Below are 23,127 nucleotides of genomic sequence, written 5' to 3'. Positions count from 1 at the left end.
TCTGGAATTGTCAGGAGAGGTAGAAAACCTGATAGACAAATTAAGAATAAGTAGGTACTATTTACTTAGCCACAGGCTGAAAGTTAGAGAATGATCCATTGTGTATTGCAGCAAATTCCCGTCTCTAAATACAAATGTCTAGCAGCTGTTGAGTGAAAGTGGGATCATGTTCGAATGACATCTGGAAGGCAGAAACCCAACACAGTGATTATTACAAACAAGTTTTTACAGTATTTGGTCGAATCAGTATCGTAACGATATTGGGCGTAGGTGCACCTGACCACCACGCCCTGTCAACGCCCGTGTAAACGTACAAACAAAACAAAAGCAGCATATGTGCGCTGGTGGCGGACAGGCGGGTGTTCTCACGTTCCCTATTCTTCGAAAATTGGCATCAGTGGGTTAAGAATACCTCATTAAGTTCGCAACGGCAGCGCTGATTTGTGTTCAGGTCTTTCCAGTCAGATGGCGTTTGTCTGCAACATTCTCGCCGAGAGTTTCTCGCCATCGCAGTGCATTGTCCTCTGTCTCGGCTTCAGTTTGTTTGCGAGCGCTGTGTTGACTCAGGTGCAGGGACCTGCGAAGATAACTTCCCCCTTGCTTCCCCCCACCTTCCCCTAGATGTCTCTTTTACTGCCAAATGCCACCTGCTTTGTTGCAGATAACAGAGGGCTTAAGCCCCTTTCTCACAGAATTTACACAAACTTGGTGTATCAGAGATTTATTAGTCCGTGCCTTCCACACGGAAGAGTTCACATTGATGGGTGTTAAGGGAGTTAGCGACAAAGTGGATGGCAGCGTGCAAGGCAGGCTTCCCCAATCTTGGTCCTCGAGTTTCGGAGTGAGGGGGAGAGAAATCAGTTTTTGGAAAGCAGTGTGAAAAGGGGTTCTGATGCTACCTCATAAGCTGTCAAATTTGCAGTTTGATTTAAGTCCTCGAGTGCAAGGTTCACCAATTCAGGTCCTCGAGGTCCAGAGTCCTGCAGGTTTCAGATGTTTCCGCCTACCAACACACCTGATACTAAAGACCAGGATTGTTATCAGGCATGCTGATGAGCTAATTATATGAATCAGGTTTGCTAGTGGGCGTAAACATCTAAAACCTGCAGGACTCCGGACCTCGAGGACCAGAATTGGTGAACCCTGCTCTAGTGTTTCATATCAGCACCAACATGGTCTTTTGGAAGTTACCATTGTCTGTCCACCAATCAATGCACTGTGCTATGTTTTCGGTAGCCTCAAAACTGTGGTTACTAGTACCTTTTGCGCAGTTCACTTAAGATGGCACACCAAATAGATGGCGGCGGAGTGATTTCAGAGTGAAAACTACGTGCATATTTCAAAAAAGTCTTCAAATAGCTGCAACTCACGGAAGAGCCTAAACTGCCCAAGATCCTTCCGTGCTTTATAATCAGATGATCATATTCATTTTTTCTCCTCCTCAGTAAAAGTAAAACCAGGGTTTTTTGTTGTAAAGGTGACAAATCCATGTTGCCAAGCTGCAGCCCACATCACATCCAAACGAGGAAAAAGCACCGGGCAACTCTCCGTTCAGTCGCTTGGCAACCAGCGACAAATATGGCAAGCTGGAGCCAGGCCGTCCTCCCCACACCCTATCCCGAAAGTGGCTTTTTGATGTGGTTAAGGTTTGAGGAACCTCCATCAACAGCACTGCTATGAGCCGTTGGTCGTTGCGTCACGCCAGAGTAGAGTTGAACTTTCCCAGCCTGTGTCATCCAACAGTAGTTTGGTGTGTTGCGCAGTTGTGAAATCCTCTCGTGTCTTACCCACCAAACGGTTGGTGTTATTGTTGTTGACGTCAGCTTCCTTCCAGCCCCTCTCTCATCTTCCCTCCGTGTCTTTGCTGACCCTGCCAAAGTGTGGCGTGCTCTCTCCAGCTGGAAAGGTTGTTGTTGTTGTTTTTTGCCGAGCCTCAGCAGTTTTTGCCTCATTCACTGAGCGCTAACAGTGTCGCCTTGTTGTATCCAGTTAGCTCACATTTCAACAGATCACTCCTCTCCCTTTGGATTAAGTTCTCAGCATGTGCAAATCCCACTTAATATTTCAGTTTTCTAGTCCCTACTGCCAACAGCAGGCAGTTTCTTTAAAAGGAGGAATACGTTTGCCAAAGGCTAAGCAGAGCTACAGTGTTGTTGGATACACAGATAAGCAGTGCGTAAACACACTGTTTTAGTCCAAATAATGACAAATTTAGATGTAAGCAGTCACCAGCATAAACACCAAAGACAGGACCCCCCCTCCACCCCCCCCCGACCCTATTGCTCACGGATCCCCTTCCCCCACTCATCATTCATTAGTCTACCTGCGCACCCCCAGCTCCATCCCCAACCCCCTCTAACAGCCTCTCATCAGTCCATCAACATCATCTATCCATCCACCCCGCATCCATCATGTCTATCTTTTCCCTAAAACCCTCTTATCCTGCGCTCTCGCCCACTCAGCCACCATGTTATTTCGCCGACTCTTCAGAGGACGCCGAGCGGAACAGGAGGTCTTACCCCACAATTTGCTGACATGCGCACCTGTCTGACTGGCGGCGGCAGCGGGGTTAAACTCGTGTGGATTTGTGGAGATGGGCTCTCACGTGTGAAAATACGTTGGACTATAATACACACTTTTTCTTTTCTTTTTTTACAGCGTTTAGCCAGAGTGATTACTCACCTTGGTGTTCCACGCAAAATCCAACAAAGCGGGACTTTTGTGCTTTGTGTGTGCTTTCACACAGTCTAGATGGAATCCACTATTTCCTTTCCATGCTAGCATTTTTTAGCCTTTGAATCCGGCAAATTGGAAGGTCTCTTTTATCCTCCCATTGCGTGTTGGTATCTTCTGCAATTCCCTTTCACATAACCACGTTACGTCTCTGATACTAGCTCTGAAGCCAGCTAATTGGCGACTTGCCTTTTTTACGTGTCATGCTTTCTGTTTTTTCTTTTCACACATCCACTTTACCGCCACTTTTATCCCCACAGATACTACCTCTAATGCCGTGAAATTAGTGGGTTGTCTTTGTCTCCCTATTCGGTGGTCGAGCTTACGGCTATTTCTTTCATTCTCCTGTCACTTTTACGTTTGTAATACTACCTCCAGAGCTGGCGAATTGGCAAGTCGACCTTCACCCCCAACTTCTTGTGGACTTTTTCAGATAGTCCTTTTAAGACAACCATTTTCCCGCCTTTGCTACAATGTCTGAAGCTACCAAACTAGCAGATTGCCTTCTTCCCGATTTCACGTTGTGCTTTTTAGGTTTACCTTTTCCACAGGGGCTTTCTCGTCTTTGTTACTACCTTCAAAGACAGCAAATTGCCTGGCCACGTTTGTCCTCCTATTCCGTGTCATCGCATTCCGCCATTCCCTTTCACATCGCACGAGTAATACCTCAGATACTTCCTCGAAAGCCAGGAAACTGACAATTTGCTTTTATCCCTGTTTCGTGTGGGTGCTTCATTCTACTCCCTTTTCTCACATTGTACCGCTCACATCTTTGTCACCCCGTTCCGTGTTTGTGCTTTCATGCCTCTGTTACTACCTCAGAAGCCGAGTAATTGATGGGTTGCCTTTGCGCCATGATTACATGTCGGTGCTTGGCGCTCTCAGTCGCGGTCCCACCTTGGTTAGTATATCCGAAGCCGGAAAATTGGTGGAGGGTTAAATCTTTGGTGTTTGTCGTGTCGGATCTGCGCTGAGGTAGCAAAGCGTCGTAAGCCGCACACACCCCCATACCCCACCCTCGTTCAACGAGTGCACTTGCGCCTGAGGGGATTTTATTTTAAATTATGGTAATCCCCAACTGTACCATAGCGCAGACGGCAGTCGGCCGCGCTGAGAAGCGTGCGGCATAATCTCTCGGTTAGACGGAGGAGCGTCTTTAATGAGGTTAGTGCCACTTGAGGAGCAGAGTGGAGGGAATTGGCTGTTAGCGAATCCCGCTGTAACTTTTATCGTCACACTTGATCCTCAGATACTTTGACCCTCAAATGTGGTTTTTGTACCCCTTTCCAACTTTTTTGCTCTTTTATTTGATCTCCAAAGACAACTAGAGTGCAGACCTCAGCCGAGGCCTAACACTCCCACATAGAGTCGCCGTGACCTGTCCCGTTTGGCCACAATTTTCCTGACAAGGATTTTGCGTGTCTCTAAAACCACATGACACGGCGATGGCGGCGGTGACATGTCATGCACCGAAATGGCGTGCAGAAACGATGCCATTAGGATTTAGGACGGGCTGTCACATTTCCCGTGAGACTGGCTTGGCTCGTCAACAGCAATTGGCAGCGATCGCGCATCTCAAACTCAGTGATGGTAATCCTACTCCCCGCCTAGTGTTTTTGTACTTTAATGTGGAAACGAGTAGCTTTGTTGTGCCACTCAACGGCGGTCTGACGAAGCTTTAAATGTTGTTTGATTCAAGCAGCAGGGACACCGTTTGTGTGTCAGGAGTGGAGGCTGCGAGGAATGGGAGGGGGCGACGATTCACGCTTGTGACGGCTCGTCAGATCCCGAAAGGATGAATAAGAAACTAATCTCCCTTCTAGGGAAGCCGACCGCTGATGTCTCAGACAGAGGGACTGTGGGTGTGGAGCCTGTTTGACGTGCATACCAGTATGCTGTGCTAAGATAGCGCTAGTCTTCATATACCTATTCCAAGGACAGCCAGACATGTCTGATCTTGAATTTCTGCGTAGCGCTGCAGAAGAAGCTGCTTCCCAGTTTTGTTCCATTCAGGACTTCCCTCTCACCTACTGAGAGAGTGTCAACCTCACCCACTTGCTTTAATTGCCGTTGATAGGTGGGACACCTAACTATGTAAGGAATTTTAAAGGTGCAGGAAAAGACCCGAGGGCAGGCTAAACCCAGGGACTACGTCAGTGGCTTTTGTGGCTTCGCGGGGGCAAAGCGGCCAAAGGGTGCACACGAAGGTCAGAGAAAATCCATCAACCTGCCAAGGTCTGGTATTTCAATGAGCTCAGGACTGTTATTAGGACTGTTTTGCAGTTCCAGAACCAGCTTTTGGCCTTTCTGTACATCTCAGGTACTCATCAGGTTCAGAATGAAGTGACTGCACGACTGCCTCATTGGTTCATGACTCCAGTGGGGTTTGGGGCTTCGCAGGGGCAAACGTGGCCCTTGGGTGCACCCGGAGGTCAGGGCAAATCAGTCAAGCTGTCAAGGTTTCATTTTACAAAAGGTTCAGTTCAGGACTGTAAGTAATACTACTTGGCAAGTTCAGAACCAGCTTCCTGCCCCTCTGTAAAGTTGAGATTCTCACCAGGTTCAAAACGAGGTGACTGCCTCCCTGCCTTAGGACAGAACGGTCATGTGCTACTGACAAAATTCAACAATTTTACTCGACTCAGGGCTACCTTGCAATCTTCCAATCCATCCTTACAGTTCAGGTGCTCGCTGTGTTTAAAACAAAGTGACGTTGCGACTGCTTTCCTGGCTCAGGACAAGGATCTAAGGCTACAACTGGCCTTGTTCAGGACTGGCTGCTCGTGCAAATATTTTACTCTTAGCACTATTACTTTGAAAGTTTAGGACGAACTTCGGGACAGAACTGACTGTAGCTATGGCTGCCTAAAAAGTTCATGACAGACTACTTTCAGTACTACTTTAGAGGTTCAGGACAATCTTGTTGCATTAATGTGTCGTGGTCTGGAGTGTAATGATCAACAGGTAGGCTACTGTCGCTTAGACATTAATTACTAGGTTTGGTAGTGGCGACTGGCACCATTTCTTAGTTTCAAACCTGAACACTTACTACCTAATTACTACTTACCAGCTAACTAGCCGATTCTGGCGCAGCCACTATCCTAATAACACAGCAGGTTTAGGACTGGTTGACAAGCTACTCCTTAAAACAACCATTTAGCTGAACATCCAGCCCATCAAAGCAAGACATCACTTCTAATTTTTCACAGATGGTACAAGTTGTTGTTGTTCCAGGAGGCGATGGCGGTTAGTCATGCGCACCTCTCAATGATTTATGGCTGTGGGTGGAGTGCAAAGTGTCAGTATACAAGCGTGATTCACATTGGGAACACTTCTTTTAAGAAAGCCAGTGTTGTACACCAACAAGCATGGACACAAAAGACATACCAATAATAGTAATAATAAGTAGGCATGTTGGGGAAAACCTTTTCTCACAGAAAGGTTTGTTAGCGTTTCATCTGCCATCAGCGTACTGACACACTGACAGTTTGGCAGTCGGCTTTGAGCAGCGCTTTAGCATCGTCGTTAAAGAAAGTTCCTAGAATTCATCCTTGAATTTGATTTCCCAAAACAAAGGCCTTAATTATTCCTAACAATGACATGTAATCCTTAAATCGGGTTTTCAAAGGCCTTAAAATGACACATTGTTGTCCAATCATCTGTCAAGAATAATAACAATTAAAGTCAATGATACCTTTTGTTGTACAGCTGTGGTAGTTAATGCTTTGTGTTGTTTTCATGAATAAAAGCTGCTACCTGTAAAAATGTTAATGCAAAAAAATGTCATGTTGTTGAAACATTTGACAATAATGATAAGAATTAAAGTCAGTCGTTCTTCTTTTGCTCGTGTTGGTAAGGTAACTGCATTAATAAATGATGATGCCTGCAAAAAAATATCATATTGTCATCCCATTTGATCAAACTATCTGATAAGAATTCATTAAAAAAAATAAAAAATAATTTTAGGTACTTTGCATTGACACTTCGCAAATGACGCTAGTTAGCTGACAAGAATAATAAGAAATAAAGAATGTATTTCTTTTTTCTTTTAGTTTAGGTATGAGATATGGTACCACAAATAAATTGCTAACCAAAAAAAAAGCCACATTACTGTCTAATTATGTCAAAGCAGCAGTCCAAAATAAGAATTAAAGCCAATATTTAATTATTTTGTATTTAAATAGGTATAATTAGTATGCATGAATAAATGGGTCAACCGGCAAAATTCCAATTTTATAAAACCAGATGACACAAATAAGAATTAAAGTCAATATCTCATTTTTGTTGATAAAGCAGATTTTGTCATTATGAAAAACTCTTATGCCACTTTCTAATCCAGTTGTATTCTACCAACTGGCAAGAATAAGAATTTAAGCCAGTATTGAATTATTTTGAGTTTAAATGGGTATAATTAGTTAGTTTGCATGAATAAATACCACTTCTTAATATTTCTTCGGTAAAAATGCCACATAATTGTCCCATTGTATCAAACAATCTGATGAGGACAATTTAGATCAGTGGCATGAATAAATGCTGCTACCTACAAAATACGTATGGTTTATTCCACATCTTTATGCAATTGTAGCAAACCACCAAGCTGATATTTCATTTTGTTGTCTAGATAAGGTCGATTTACTGTCTGTCATTTGCCTGAATTAATGCTTTCCAATCGTCTGTCAAAAATAATACGAATTAAAGTCAAGTCATTTGACGCTGCTACTGACTCTTAGTTAGCTTCTTTCAACATACAGCAGTGATGCTGTGAGTGAATACACTGCCAGGCTGAGGCTTTTATCCACTTAAAGCTCAGCAGCAATAACCTGCCTCACCCCCTCACCCAGCATCCTGGTCTGCTTCCATTTCACTCACCGTTCTATTCATAGCTGCGTACCCCCAAACGCACGCACACACACACACACACACACACACACACACCCCCCCCCACACACACACACACACGATCACACACCTCGCTGTAGGGCAGGTAAAAAGGAAAGTCAACAAAAAGAATGTAAACACTGTGAGAGGGAAAACAAGACTTAGTGCTGTTGTGTAGTTACTACACAAAGCACACATGCTGAATGCGTATGTAAATAACATGGAAATAGAAAGGCCTGAAGGGGTCATGTTTACACGTGAATACTGGATGTAATGTTAATTTCTTCACTATGTGACCTTTGCCAAGGAATTTTCACTGCTTGGTTTTGTTGGTGTGTTGTGCCATTCATCTGTTTCAGCCACCCCCCTAAAAAATATTTGAGATAAATGGAAGTCAGTAATATAATATTGTACCTTATAAAATATATGTTAACAAAATAAAATGGAATTTAAAGTATTAAACAGATTTTGACACTTTTTTTTTTTGGTTCAATTGAGTGAACATTTGTACATACATGGAGCCGGTCAAAACTCCTCAGTAAGCCACGGTAAAATTAGTCGTTCTTTACGTAGCATAATAAGATAATGTCTATTATATGTCTACAGGTCAGTCTTTAAATATTTGTTGCTTAGAGCGTTATTATAACACCGCCTCATATAAGATATTCATTTTGCATTGTTTGTTAGCATTCAGCTAAACAGACATTTTCTAAGTCAAAGCTTTAGCCTGTGTTGTTTTGAATACAAAACGAATCCTATCACAGTGCATGCATCGAAATTGGGTGCGTTATTCTATTAAGCTAGCAAAATAACAAACTTGTTAAAATTTGGATTTTGGAATCTGCTGTATGAAGTTTGCTTTGACATCAACGCCCTCGTCTTGGAAGGAGAGAGCAGCATTATTTCGCCTCTTTCAAGCGTTCCTCTTGAATGTGACACCACAAGGCTGTGCAACTTAATGAACGACAGAAGTGATGTCACATATCACCGCTTGCATGTGAATAATAAAGTTGCCGCTTTTCCGGCATGCGCTTTGAATTGTTACATATCATACGCATCACGTGGCATCATAGTCGCTTTCATCCTTTCATTCTGCTCGCCGTGCTCAGTTGCGCATATGAGTGGATGTAAATTATTTTTTTGTGAAGATTGCAGAGCGGCTGGCGTTGGCGTGTGCGCGCATGCCCAAGCGGTTTGTGGTGAAGCTGTGAGTTTCCAGGGTGTAGTTCAAAGAAATGTGGTTTGACGTTGGGACTTGGTGTACTGCGTGCGTGCTTCCCCCTTTTATCCTTGCTTTTTATTGATGGATTTTTTTCCCCTTCCTTGTGTTTCAGGTCATCCTGAACAGTCCAAGCCGGACTTGGACGCGATCAACCTGAATGTCCTGGAGGTGAGCACTTGAAGGATGTCAAATTTTAAGACATTATTAAGTCAATGTCAATCTTTTTCACTATGTGGGATCCTAGAAGTATAAACATGAGCACAATTTTATATTGCAACATTTCACCAGAAAAAAATAGTTGCTGAAAAAAAGTAGCATATTTCAAAAAATAAGGATCTCACTTTATGATTAGAAATAATCAAATCTATTCTGCTTTATCCCCCAAAAACTTTTTTTTTTTTTTTAACAAAATACAAAATTTATTTTTCTAAAAACTACTTCATTTCAAAAGGATTTTTCGGGGGGAAATATAACTTTTATTCAACAACAAAAAAGGCACTTCATGAGGCATACACATTTTTTGTATATATACTTAAATTAAAAATGTACCACATTTTTATTGTAAGAGTTATTTCTGTAAAAATTAAGCCTTATATATGACTTTGTTTAAAAAATATGAAAACATTTTGGTGAAATAAATATAATCAACCTATGCAAATATAAACATAAAATGTTTTCTTTATAAAGATTTTTTAATACAATATTTTGTTGACTTTTTTTTGTGTGTACAGGTCATCATGAGATTTGCCCAGCCATCCTAATCGGTCCGTCTGGTGCCGCCCAGCAAGCGTGACGTGTGGAAAATGATGCGCTTGCAAGATGGTGAGACCAGGATGCCATTGAGGTGCAGACCTTGACAACAGGTAAACATCTTCCCAAAGGAAGCAGTTGCCGTAGAAACTTGAACTGTAAACAAAATGTGTGTTTTCGAATAAGTCATAAGTCAAAAATGTTTGTAAATTTCTGCAAGAAAGTGATATACTGTGTTTCTGAAAAAGTCGTACATTACTGATAACTATATAATCTGCAGTTGCATTATGGGAAACGTGGAGAGCCAAAACGGCGAGAGCGCCTTCCATGGCGTCTCAGCCGGGCACCTCTCCCGTAAGCACACGTCGTCGCGCTCTCTGCGCCTGTCTTCCACCGCCAAGCGGCCGGTGACCCGCCGCCCTCGCCACTCCCTGTCGGCCAAGCAGCCCGAGCACCACCGCAATTCGGAGGCGTCCACGCGCTCCTCCAGCACGCCCAGCATCCCGCGCTCGCTGGCCGAGAGTGGCCCCGAAGCCCCGGACGACGACGCAGGCGGCCTGGCCGACTTCGGCAGCAACCCGCACTGGACTCAGCGCGTGGCCATGACCTTGAGGCCTGAGGAGCACGACGCCTCTGCCTCGGCGCCGCCGGACGACGAGCCATCCAGCTTCAAGAAGAAGCGCTCCAAGTCGGCTGACATGTGGAGGGAGGACAGCCTGGAGTTCTCGCTGTCGGACCTCAGCCAGGAACACATGACTAGCACGGAGGAGATGGTGGATGGAGGCGAGGAGGAAGAGGAAGAGGAGGAGGAGCAGTTCAGCCGATCGCCCAGAGGACCCAAAGGTGCAATATTTTATTATGTAACTTTATTGATTCATCATCTTCAAAGAGCCAAATTCAGATCACTGATCTGGACCACCACCTTCTTGAGACGTGACCAACAGATTCACCGTTCTATATAAATACCATTATGTGAAAACAAATGTCACTAAATTAAAAATATATATATTTTTTGGATTACAGAAAATTTTAAATAGAAGCACAACATTAAATAAAATAATAATAATTAAATAATGGCAAATCAGAGTAAACAAAAATGTCATTACATAAAAAGTAAAAAAATATGAATGAATTATGAATTATATAAAAATGTAAATAAATAAAATGTCATTCAAAAATGCAGATTTTTTTCATAAATATAAAAAAAAAGCTATAAGTATAACTAAGTAAATAAAAGAAAATATCTGATTTATAGAAAAAAAGTAGTAAAAAATGTCATTAATTAAATCAAAATACCATTAAATAATCTAATTGGTCAACCTAATATACGCCGTCCGTAACATGAATGATTAATACAGTATACAACAATTTGTCCATGTTGTATTTTACATTTGAATGACTAAATATGACATTTTAATTCACATTTCAGCTGTCCAATTCATTTATTATGGCACAAACGGGTATTTCTAATGCACCAGTTTTACATCAACATTTGATGTTTAATTACCTTGACTGTACCATATTTTGATTATATTCAATGTAACTCATAAATTATACTGACATGGTTTGTAATGCTTGCGCTCGTTCATATGACAGGTGCAGCGGAGCGTGCCTCGTCCCTGGACCATCTGTGCAGCCACCATAGTGCGGGCCTCAGGGGCCAAAGGGGGCGCCGTAGAGACGAAGAGCAGGATGGCGGCGTCGACGGCGAAACGGGGCCGATGTCTCCGAGTGAGGAGGACGGCGGCGGCGTGTACGCAGCCTTCACCCTCCCTTGCCGACGCTCGCACTGTCTCTCGGAGGGCCCGACTGGGCTCGGCTTGGCGGCCCCGACAGCGCGACCGGTTTTTCAGGGACGTCGTGCGCAAACCACACAGGTAAACATTCAATGTGGATTTAAACTAACCGCGGCAACATTGTGATGTCATCGTTGCGCATTTTCTGTTTGAATTTGATTATACTACAACGATCACAATCTCCTTATTATTCCATTGGTTACTTGGGGAATTGCTCCATTTCTGTTGCCGGGAAGAGTTTGACGTGCAGCTGGCCATCTGCAGCAGCAAATTTCTGTGCAGAAACACGGTACATTGTTTTCAAGCATCGCAAAGATGTTTTGGATATGACTGATTATATTTTGAATGCAAACAGTATTGTGTCAAGACATTTTTGGGGCCAACACAAACCAAAAATGTTTTCCCCAGCCGGAAATTATACTCATTCCTATAATGGAAAAGGCCTTTTTTGTAGGTATTAAAATCATTTTAAATGCTTTAATTTTTATATATTTTTAAAGATTTCTGATTTTATTTTGAAACTTTGCACATATTTCTTAATCATAAATATATTTAATTATTTTACTATTTAGCTTAGATTTTTTAGTTATTTATTTTTTATTTATTCAGAATCTATATTCTAATTTCTAGGAGAGAAAAGTGAGTTTTTGCTGATACTAGAATATATTCAAGTCATTATTTAATTTAAAAAAACTTTTTTTTTATTATGTATTTTATTTAAAAAAACAAACTTATATTTAAAAATAATATTTTTATTTATTTAATGAAATATTTTCTGTATGGAATGAATGACTAAACTGATCTGTACATTTTGTTATTTTTTTTCAAGTTTTATTTTATTTTATTTTTTTATGTCATAAAAAAACTAAATGTGGTCATGAACATATTTATTGATTTAATTATATAAATAATTTTACTATTTACAGTATTTTTTCAAGTATTAAACATATCATTGTATTTTATATTATATGTTTGACAACTTCATTTTTAATTATATGACATGTATTATACTGCCTTTAATGAGAGAGATATCTTTTTTATTACATACATAAACACACTTTTTAAATGTAATTTTGAATCTATTTTATATTTATCAGAGAGTCTGTGCTGGCCTGGTTTCCGTCATCCCTCAAACATTGTACACACACCGAACAAAAGATGATGCACTTGTGGTTTGATTTCTCATTGAATTTGTCTTTTCAATTCAGGCAAAAGCTGATTGGCTACGAAAGTCACCAGGAGATTTGTTAAAGCAACAACAGTTTCTGTCTTTGTCACATTAGTAAAAAAGTCCACAACAAGAAAAGCTTCGTTCCCAGAATCCCCAAGCTGCACCCTAAGTGCTCATCACAAATTCATCCAGCTGTGTGCGTGTGCATGTGTGTGTCAGGGGGGTTGTGTAGCAGCTATAAATAGACGCACCAGGCGGCAAAACATGGAGCAAAAAGAACAGAGACTCTCAGTTTCTTAAGACGAACTCCGAGGAAGACGCTGAACCTCTCGTGGAATACACACGCATACACTAATGCGTTAAAACACACGTGCTAGCTATATAATATAAATGGCCACATTGTGTTTTTACCAACAAGCATTTCATGTCTTTCGTGTGAAATTTTATCCCCTCGCGCATCACCCTAAAAAATGGTCCGAAAATAGTCTCTTTTTGACTTAAAATATATTTTTATATTGTTATCGATTAATCAACTTTCAATATAAATGCTGTCTTGTATGTAGCGTTTATAAACTGTACTTCATCCTCCTATTGACAGGACATCTCGGCCGCTCTGGGCGAGGGCAGCGAGTACGGCGACAGCGGCATTGACGGCGTGGCGGACGCGGCGGCGGACGGCGAGCCGCTGTCGCGCCGCTGCAAGGCCATGTCGGCGTCCTTCTCCGTGTACTCGGCTGTTGAGATCGGCCTCTTCCGCGACGGCAGCGACAGCGGCAGCAGCAGCGCCGGCGTGGCAGATGCGCGAGGCGGCGGCACCGGCGGGGGAGGAGGTGTCTATGAGAACTTCCGCAAGGAGCTGGACAATCAAGTCTGGGTCAGTTTGAATTGTGGTTCAACCGAATTATTTTGAAAAGCAAAATTTGGCCTATTTTAAGTAGTCACTGTAAAGTTTGGTGACATGGTGTGTAAAACACTAAACATGGACCAGAGGAAGCAAAAGAGCAAGTTGTCTAGGGAGAGTAGAAATAAAATTACAGACAAGTTTTTTAAGGCTATAGGCCTATTAATCCTCTATAGTATAGAGGATTTATATTTTCTCTTTGACAAAAATCCAATCGCCTGTCAACCCTCAACCCTGTTTCAGGCCCACCGAGGCCATGAGCGCTCGGAGGAGGCGTGCTCGGCAGTCAGCGACGAGATGAGCAGCGGCACGCTAAGCAGCGCTTACCCGTCGGAGTCGGCGGTGGCGGCGGCCTGCGCCCACAGCACTGTGCGCAAGGCGGGCGCGCTGGCCGTCAAGAACTTCCTGGTGCACAAGAAGAGCAAGAAGGTGGAGCCGGCCACCAGACGCAAGTGGAAGCACTACTGGGTCTTGTTAAAAGGTACTCAAAGGAAACGCAATGCCGTCATTGTGACCTTGAGCTGGGGTTGTGTTTTGCATTTTCTGTCCTCCGCCTCGTTTAATTTCACGCCGGCGTCCATGTCTAATCCATTTCATCCTTGTGAAATGCACAACAACCGCCTGCTCGTCTTCATGGAGTTGAATAAATCACTTCTAGTGGAATGTGTCTAGAGGACGCGCTGACACTATACACTAACAGTTTTCTTTTGGTTTTTTTACAGTTAGCTCTTATTTTCATGTAAGTCTAAATTTATATTGGGTGTAATTCCACTGTGGACCACTAGATGGCGGCACACTATTTAGTTTGAGATTTGAAAGAAATGAAAACAAGTATTTCAACACAGCCTATTTTCTGTTGTCAGTCATCCTGTCATCCTGTTTTTTATGCCTACATAAAGCATTATATTGGGTGTAATTCCACTGTGAGCCACTAGATGGTGGCACACTATTTACTATTAAATGCTATATATTTGAAAGAAGAACGAAAACAGGAAGTATTTCAGCACAGCCTAGTTTTTGTTGTCAGTCATCTTTTGTCATCCTGCTTTTTATGCCTACAGAAAGTATTATATTGGGTGTATTTCCACTCTTAACCACTAGATGGTGGCACACTATCCGGTTTGAGATGGTATAAATTTGAAAGAACACAAAAAAAGAAGTTTTTCAGCACAGCCTAGTTTTTGTTGTAAGTCATCCTCTGTCATCCTGTTGTTTATGCCTACAGAAAGCAACTATAGGTTAATTTTCTAGTGTACTATTGATGTATATCATTAAATGATAAATTAGTTTGGGAAAAACAAATTGTTTACTGTAAACAAATGACTGACAGGCGTGTGCGTGCGTCGCAGGCTCTACACTGTTCCTCTACGAGTCGGACGGTCGCTCGGGCATCGACCACACCAGCATTCCCAAACACGCCCTGTGGGCCGAGAACGCCATCGTGCAGGCCGTGCCCGAACACCCCAAGAAAGATTTTGTCTTCTGCCTCAGCAACTCGGCCGGCGACGCCTTCCTCTTCCAGGTACGAGGACACCGCACCTTTCCCGTGTCAATATGCACACTACGTATTTAAACACATTGACGTGTTTAAAGGGCGCGTTGTCACTGAGCATTGTCAGCTATGACAATTTGTTATTTATATGCCGACACCTGTCACACTCACCAATTGGAGGACAAAGATGCCGCGAAGAAATCTTATTAGGCTGGTTGACCGCCGCCCTTATCGCATGCTCTCATCCGTACCTCATTTGCATGATGAACTTCAATACCTTAGATTCGTTACTGTTCTACAATACTATACTATACCATATGTGATTTAATCTGTATTTAATTAGTGGATCTCCAGTTATTGTGTTCCACATTATTAGCATTGATTTATCATTTATACCTGTAAAAATAAACCTTCTGTTATGGCTTGAAAATAAATCCACAATTGTAAATTTAAATACTTTTTTCTTGTATTTATGAATTTTTACACCCTTTAGACGTCAGGCCAGACGGAACTGGAGAACTGGATCACGGCGATCCACTCGGCGTGCGCCGCCGCCCTAGCCCGCCAGCACCACCGCGACGACACGGTGCGCCTGCTGCGCGCCGAGATCCGCAAGCTGGAGCAGAAGATCGACATGGACGAGAAGATGAAGAAGATGGGCGACATGCAGCTGTCCACCGTCACCGACGCCAAGAAGAGGAAGACCATCCTGGAGCAGGTAGGCGACAATTCTTCGTTTGCCGTCGCTTTTGGCATCTACATCCCACACAAATAACATCTTTGGTCAGTAAAAACACAAAATAATTTTCTTCAGCCTTTTGGTTAGCTTAACGGGCCATGCTGCTAATAGCGTCACCTGTTGGCTTTGACATGCACTTATTTTTACAAAGATTACAATTTAGGTCAGAAATTTAAATTTGGGTAAAATTGCCTATGATTTAAAAAAAAAAAGGAAACATTCAGTAGGTGAAAAACTTCATTTAAAAAAATTTAAGTATTATATTTATTTTCATTTAATTTAAATGTTCTTTTTATTCAATTTATTTAAATGACCTTTAAAAATTATTATTTTTTAAATACATTTGATTGTGTTGTATGCTTTTTTTATTTATTTAAATTTGTACTTGTTTTCATTCATTTGTTTATATTTTACATTTTTTTAAATGTATTTGTCTGAATTTAAAAAGCTTTTAAAATTAAAAAGTGGTCTCTGGCTTCTGATTGGCTAAAAGAGCTTCTTTACTCGTGAACTCATTGAATTGTATTTGTTTTGCGTCTTGTCTCGAGTGCAATACAAATTTGCTTTATATCATTATTTTGTGTGTTTCAACTCCCACTGTCGGGGGCTTCATCATCATCCTCAGCACTACTCCCACGTCTCACCCATGGAGCGAGGCGCCATGTTCTTTTCTCGCCGTTTAAAGCGCTGTGGCCTTTTGTCCGTTCAGATCTTCCTGTGGGAGCAGAATCTGGAGCGTTTCCACATGGACCTGTTCCGCTACCGCTGCTACCTGGCCAGCCTGCAGGGGGGCGAGCCTCCCAACCCCAAGCGCCTGCTGGGCTTCGCCTCGCGCCCCACCAAGCTGGCCATGGGACGCCTGGGGATCTTCTCCGTGTCCTCCTTCCATGCGCTGGTACCTCTTACACGCAAGAACATGACGCAATTGTGTTTTTGTTGTCGGGAGGAAGTGGAAATTTACCAGGGTGATACATGTCCAATAATGGGTTGGTGAAGCAGCATGTGGCTCATTAGGTCACCACTTCACGTCCGGGAAAGGAGACAAACAAAGAACATGCACACACACACACACAAGTTTGATGGTGTTGATTGGGAGATCAATATGAAGTGTCCCTGAGGCGCTTTCCCACCAAACAGGCTTAAGTCTCTCTCTCTCTCTCTCGAACCCTGTCTTTCCCTCCCTCCCTCCTTTTCCCTTGCCTTCCTTTGTCTCCTTATCTTCTGCACCCCCCTTTCGCCCCTCTTTCCTCCCCACTGTCTCACACTGTCAGACATCAACACACAATTGATTTTTTTTTTCACTATCCGTTTTATTTGCAGACATAATTGTCAAGCCTTCAAATCCTTCCTGACGCTTTATATTGTATCTTCATGTTGCCATGACAATCGCTTTTCTAGCATTTATATACTTACAGTACCATTTCATTTTTATATTTGTATACGGTCTATTTTAGTTGTTACTCATTTTTTATGCATATATATTTTATTTTTATAATTAAATACATATCATTTAATATACTTTTGTATGTTTTATGCATGCTATTTTTAAATATTTGTCTACACTTTAAAAAAAAATTCTATGCATGTTTTTTATTTTCTATAGGTACCGTTTTATCCATACTTTTCATTAATTAGGCATAAGCTTTCATTGTTAATATTTCTACACAAACAATTTTCTTTTAAAAACACAATACTTTTTAAATACATAATTCTGTGCATGCTGTTGAGCTATGTACATTGTTTTTTTTTAAGACTTTTTTTTTTATTATACATTATTCTCCTGGAAATAATAGTAATGATAACAGTGCATGTTATAAAGTAGTATTTTGCTTTTTGGACTTAACAGCAATTAAAATTGTTATTTCATTTAAAAAATATATTTTTATTTAAATTATTTTGCTGCTGCCGGTCTTGGCCATGTCTCTCTCTTTTTTCAATCTCACCAACCTGGTTAAATAAAGGTTAAATGAAAAAAAAGAAAGTAATAATAATAATAATAATACTGTAATAATATTAATAAATGTGTCTACTATTCATTCCAGTATTTGACATATTTCATTTTCCCCCTATAAAGTATACATATTTTCTTTATAATAGAAACATTTTGCATTTAAATTTTGCGTTCTCTCAGGTGTCTGCGCGCACGGAGATGGGCATGAAGCGGCGAGGCCAGGCCACGCCTTCTCGCACCTTCAGCAAACGGCGAAGTCGCTTCTCGTCACTGTGGGGGATCGACACCGCCTCCCGCAGGAAGTTGAAGGCGCAACACCCCACTATCAGCCAGGTGGACCTTTACAAACATGCACAAATCCTCTGCATGGAGTGCCTCGTAGTTGTCAACGTTCTCATTGTACATTCTACATCTTAACAGGTGTTTGTTGGTGGCATCGAGCCGGCCCAAGCGCCCACGGAACCAACGTATGAAGACTCGGCCAGCGACAGATCTGTAAGATTTTAGTTGATTTTGTCATATTTTCTGCACTTTTGGTCACAAATGTAAATTCATGTCACTAAAGTACAGTCAGACTTTGAAGTTGTGTGTTTTAGATAGTATGATTTATGATGATTTAGATAGTATGTTTGCTTCCAGGCTTTTATTGTGAGGGCCACTTCCTCTTTTTGTTCCATTGATGTTGGTTTGATAGGACTAATTTTTGCAAATAAGGGGCTTTGATTTGGATATTCTGAGGCTGCTTAACCACTTTTACTCTATTATTTTGGTAGGTACAACTTCCTGTTTTAGTTAAATGATTGAACTCTCTTGGTATATTGAGCAGCTCTTTACGTGCCATTGAGCTCAACTATTTGTCAAGAAGGAACACCAAATGCAGACATAAACTGCTATGCTAGCTTCTCGCGCTAACCGCAGACCTGGTTAGCTGCCTCACACACAAGTGACTCTGGTCTAATTACGTTTTTTTTCCCCCTCAAACTTACTGGAGCATCTGATGAGTCTTTGTGCGTGTTTAACGGCTTACAAGCATCTTCACTGCCCCGAGGCCAAAGGCAGCGGCAGCGTGCCGCCATTTTCCAGATCACTTTTGTAAAAAAAAAGATTCTCGTCTTTTTATTACGGCTTATTATGGGGAATCACGGCTGAACCCTTCCACATCCGAGAGCATTCCGTCTTTCGCTTGACGCTATCTGCTGGATTAAGTCTCTCGCTAACCACCCGGCGTCTGATCCACACGTAATGCAATTATTTCTATTCCCAGCCATCTTTTCAGCCTGTCAAACAGCACATCATCATCCCCCTTTGGCACTTTCCAGCCTCCTCTCTTCCTTCGCTCAGAGCGAACCAGATCAACCGGCAGCCTTTGTCTGCCTGACATTTTGATCTCATATCTTCACCTTACCTTTTGGCAAGGGCCCTGGAAATACAAAAAAATATTCTAAAATGGTTGCTTTAAACCAAGATGGCTGACTTCCTGTCTGTTTGGTTTCATGAGCCTAACAAATTTCATGTTGCTAATTATTAAACTGGCTGCAGTGGATGGATTTTCAAGACCTTTGCGTAGCTAACAACAAAAGTTATTTGCAATGTAGCGTCACCAGTTTGTGTAGTATACTTTATTTATTTTTTTTATCTAGTAGCAGTTGGACAAAAATCTTTAGAATGCGTTCATCTTTGAAGGATGCCTTCAAATAACTAAAATGAGCCTAAAATGGTTATGGCTGAACTTGTAAAAAAACAACAACACACAATTACAAACAACATTTGTAGGCCAAGTTCAATTTGGGAAATGGTTCAAAATGATCCCTGGATTGGCTGGCAACCAGTGCCCACTGCCCGAAGCCTGCTGGGATAGGCTCCAGCGACCCTTGTGATGACAAGCGGTTAAGAAAATGGATGGATGGTTCAAAATGATTCTAAAATGGCCACCTCAAACCAAAATAGCAGCCTTGCCGTATTTTCAGGCCTGTTGTGTTGCAGGACTGTAACACACCGATGCTACAGTATTACATCTGTGTGGATCGCTTCCAATTGGTCACAGCTGGTGGACTTTTTCGGCAAATCCCACTGATGGCAGAAGCATCTTGGAGGGGCCAGATGGTGCTTGGCTGAGTTGGTTGGTGGGGGGGGCCCTATGACCTGGGGGTGGTACCCTATGTGGACACCCTTGTCGGCTGAAATTGTGTATCAACTAAAGGGGAAATTATGGTGGAAGCTGTCACCTGATATGATTGGAAAGATCAGCGTGTGTGAGGTCCTGTTGATGCCGACCGGGCTGCCAGATTGGCGCACATGCACACACACACACACACACACACACAAGCTCAAAGCCACTTGGGAGCTCAAGAGGATCACAAAAGAGATTTTGTAATTAGACCTCCAGATGCTTGAGACCACCAGCAGCTTCCATTGGCTCTATGAGATTAATATTCTCTACTACATGTAAAAATGACTGTATATGCTAAAGAGCAACTCACCACCAGTCACTAATATACATATATATGTTTTCATTGGTCCTATTTTTCAGAAGGAGAGGGAGAGCTCGGTCAAAAGTCTTCCCCAGCTGTCGCTGGACAATGACGTGTGGCTCGCAGAGAGCCTGGCCCCCTCCTGGGTGTGCCTGCCCGGCGACCAGCCCGTCCTGGCCGTGGTGCAGCCTGGTGACGCGGCGCTGGAGGTTCTGAGCGCCATCTGCAAGGTAGTCATGAGAATCCAAAAGTTTTACGATGCATGTGTGTTACTTTAGAAGAGTTTTTAGGGTTGTTGTCATCCTACAGAAAAACAAACTGGACCCTTCCGGTCACTACCTGCGCTTGAAGGTGGCCGTGGACGACCAAACGCTCCTCTACGTGCCCAAACATGACGAGGAGGTCTATGATGTGGTGAGAAATTCAAATGTCATTTTACCATTTAAATATATATATTTTTTAAACTTTGCTTAGGTCGTCTTTCATAGGTCTTACCTTTACAGTAAGGTGAAAATTCACACCTAATAAATTGAAAATAAGTACAAAATGTTTATTCCAGATCTGATCCAAATTTGCCATTCGCCAATAGTGTAAACGGTCATATATTAAAATTTATGATTTATGATACTTAAGAGGCTGTTATCTTTTCATTTCATTGACTCAAAAGTCTTGATTTTCTTCTTACCTCATATTAGATTTTTTTAACATTGTGGTACCATTATTTGTAGGAGTAATAAGCTAAGTTAAAATGATTTTTTGCTGAATGATTTTTTTTTAATTTGCTAAATGCTTAGCAATTTTCAAAATAATAATAATAATAATAATATTGATGGCCTAAAAAATACAACATGAAAATAATGGCAAAAAACGTCACTTTGATACATTATTTAGGTTCAGAAGCTGTCATACACAATTCAATCCACTTCTGATCCAGATTTGGCATTTGTCGTCAAAGTCCCATTTAACACATTTAGACACTTAAAGCTCGGTTAAATGGATCAGAGACGTCTCCCTCATTAAAATTCATGCGGATTATGTGGGCTAAATTATGCAAATTAGCGTGGTGTGCTTGTTATCTCATAGACAAACAACATCATGTGCCTCCATATTATTCAATAGAGTTGTTGAAGTCCTATATTCACTTTGACCACCTGAGTGCTCTTCATCCTCTTTGATCAACATTTCACGCTTATCACGTCCTCATTTCACATCTTGACACACGCACACACGCTGACCCCGCAACCTCTATTCACAATTGCTTTGTCAAGGATGTTGAATAAAAGATGAATCTTTCCAAGCGTGGTGACCGTCACGCGGTTTTGTTCCTTTTTTTCAGCTGTACCAGGAGATCGAGATCTGCACCAAAGCCACCAGGTTGATCCAGTTCGACCGAGCAGAGTCGTGCACGCTGGGCTACGGTACGCCGGCATCACCTCGCACAACAGACTTGTTTCAAAATTGCGACGACGGGTTGTGCAGGGTTGATTTGGGGATGCTGCTCATTAGTTGAGCGCTCTTTGTCTCAAGCGGACCAAATCGCTCTGTTTCCGCTGCCGTGGCGAACCTAATGGACTCTGTGCCTATCTCGCTGGATATTGTCAGGAGTTTCACAAGCATTCTGATTAGGGGAAAAAATTAATTAGAGTTTTATTTTAAATAGGGGTGTCAAAACTTGTGTGTTAGTTTTGAGTTAATTTAAAGTTTCTTAAACGCCACTCATTTTTTTGAACGCACAATTACTTGGAAAAGCCTGTACTGGGGGAATTCCTGTCGCAACGCAGCACACTAAATTTTGTGGTAATAAATATATATATAATAATAATGCATATATTTGTGGAGATTGGGGTCAAAATTTCAAAAAATTGCAGAATTTCACAAGTTATACTTAGTTCTTAATATGAAAAGAAAAATGCACTGAGCTGTCACCATCTCTTACAAATGCAATTATGCCATCTAGTGGCAGAAAAATTACCTCAACACAACAATATCACACTTAAAGATGCAGCCATAATTCTATTAGTTTAACATTTTTTCCACTTTTATCTGAACAAGAGTATGAAACTTAAAAAATTATAATTTTATTGTACATTTAGAACAGATATCAAATTTGTGGTCAATTGGGAGTTAACTATTGAAGTCATGCGATTAACTGTGATTAAAAATTTAATCGGCTGACACCCCTAATTTTATGTTTCAAATCTTGGGTAGGGTTCCAGGGTATTAAATAAGAAGTGTTAAAACAGAATTCAGGTTTGAAATTAGTCTGTCAAATGCGAGTTTCAAGCCAGAATTAAGGCCTTTCTTTTTTTTAAAGTAAAGGTTTCAAGCTGAGGTTAGTTGTTGAAAGTAGAGTTTCAAACCCGTGTTAGGGTTTCAGATTCGGACCTCAAGCCCGTTTTTTGTTTCCCCACCTTCAGGTTTCTCCGTGTCTGTTTTGGACGAGGACGGCACCCAGCGGCTTCACATCACTGATGTCAAGGCCGGCGGACTCGCCTTCGCCAAAGGTAACGGAACCAGCTAGCCTAGCATGACGCTAACATGACAGCCTGCTGAGTCACACACACACACATTGTTAGTGGGTCAGCCAGCATGTTCCATTGATCCACTGAGGAGAATGTGCGGAGACTGAAAGAGATCACAGAAGCAAACCAGGCCAACACTGGAGGCTTTACTCCAACCCGTCTCTATTAATGTAGTCACAGAAATGCACGTGCACGCGCGCACGCACGCACACACACAGTGCGACCGCGGAGTTGTGCCTGCGGGCTTTATTTCTTTCAGTCCGATAAAGACTCCACTATGCAGTGAACATTTCCCATTGCAGACATGTAGGTCACAACTTGGGGCTAAATGTGTCATTTGTGTAAATAAAAAGTGTAAAATGTGTGTGTGAGTGTGTGTGCAGGTGAGCTGTCTGTCTCTTTATTGGCTGCTAATTGGCTGTCAATTAGGAGAGCAGGTGGCTTGAAGAGATGTTTGTGTTCCTGCATGTTGTGCTTCCAAACGTCTGGCTGACTGCTCTA

At 41.9% G+C, this 23,127-nt stretch overlaps 1 protein-coding gene across 2 annotated transcripts in view; it reads left to right on the top strand.

Moving 5' to 3' along the window:
- Nucleotides 1–23,127, top strand: part of LOC147160761 (rho guanine nucleotide exchange factor TIAM1-like) — a 63,908-nt gene that overhangs the window by 27,063 nt on the left and 13,718 nt on the right. Inside the window, exons 1-16 of one of the 2 annotated variants that reach the window (XM_086097868.1) lie at nucleotides 8,732–8,818; nucleotides 8,946–9,001; nucleotides 9,565–9,696; nucleotides 9,864–10,426; nucleotides 11,180–11,460; nucleotides 13,149–13,424; nucleotides 13,695–13,932; nucleotides 14,801–14,973; nucleotides 15,437–15,661; nucleotides 16,392–16,577; nucleotides 17,814–17,966; nucleotides 18,054–18,128; nucleotides 20,164–20,334; nucleotides 20,414–20,518; nucleotides 21,441–21,522; nucleotides 22,522–22,608. In XM_086097868.1, coding sequence (XP_085953994.1) covers nucleotides 9,871–10,426; nucleotides 11,180–11,460; nucleotides 13,149–13,424; nucleotides 13,695–13,932; nucleotides 14,801–14,973; nucleotides 15,437–15,661; nucleotides 16,392–16,577; nucleotides 17,814–17,966; nucleotides 18,054–18,128; nucleotides 20,164–20,334; nucleotides 20,414–20,518; nucleotides 21,441–21,522; nucleotides 22,522–22,608 — 2,608 coding nt within the window. In that variant the 5' untranslated portion in view covers nucleotides 8,732–8,818; nucleotides 8,946–9,001; nucleotides 9,565–9,696; nucleotides 9,864–9,870. Of the gene's footprint in view, nucleotides 1–8,731; nucleotides 8,819–8,945; nucleotides 9,002–9,564; nucleotides 9,697–9,863; nucleotides 10,427–11,179; nucleotides 11,461–13,148; nucleotides 13,425–13,694; nucleotides 13,933–14,800; nucleotides 14,974–15,436; nucleotides 15,662–16,391; nucleotides 16,578–17,813; nucleotides 17,967–18,053; nucleotides 18,129–20,163; nucleotides 20,335–20,413; nucleotides 20,519–21,440; nucleotides 21,523–22,521; nucleotides 22,609–23,127 lie in introns of those variants that run through there. The other variant, XM_086097867.1, reaches the window with a different exon arrangement.

The sequence above is a fragment of the Leptonotus elevatus genome, chromosome 16 (assembly GCF_054856555.1).
Source record: "Leptonotus elevatus isolate MCC_2025b chromosome 16, RoL_Lele_1.0, whole genome shotgun sequence".
In the NCBI taxonomy this organism is placed as follows: Eukaryota; Metazoa; Chordata; class Actinopteri; order Syngnathiformes; family Syngnathidae; genus Leptonotus; species Leptonotus elevatus.
Note: the sequence above shows the minus strand (reverse complement) of the source record. Positions and strands in the feature narration are given on the sequence as shown.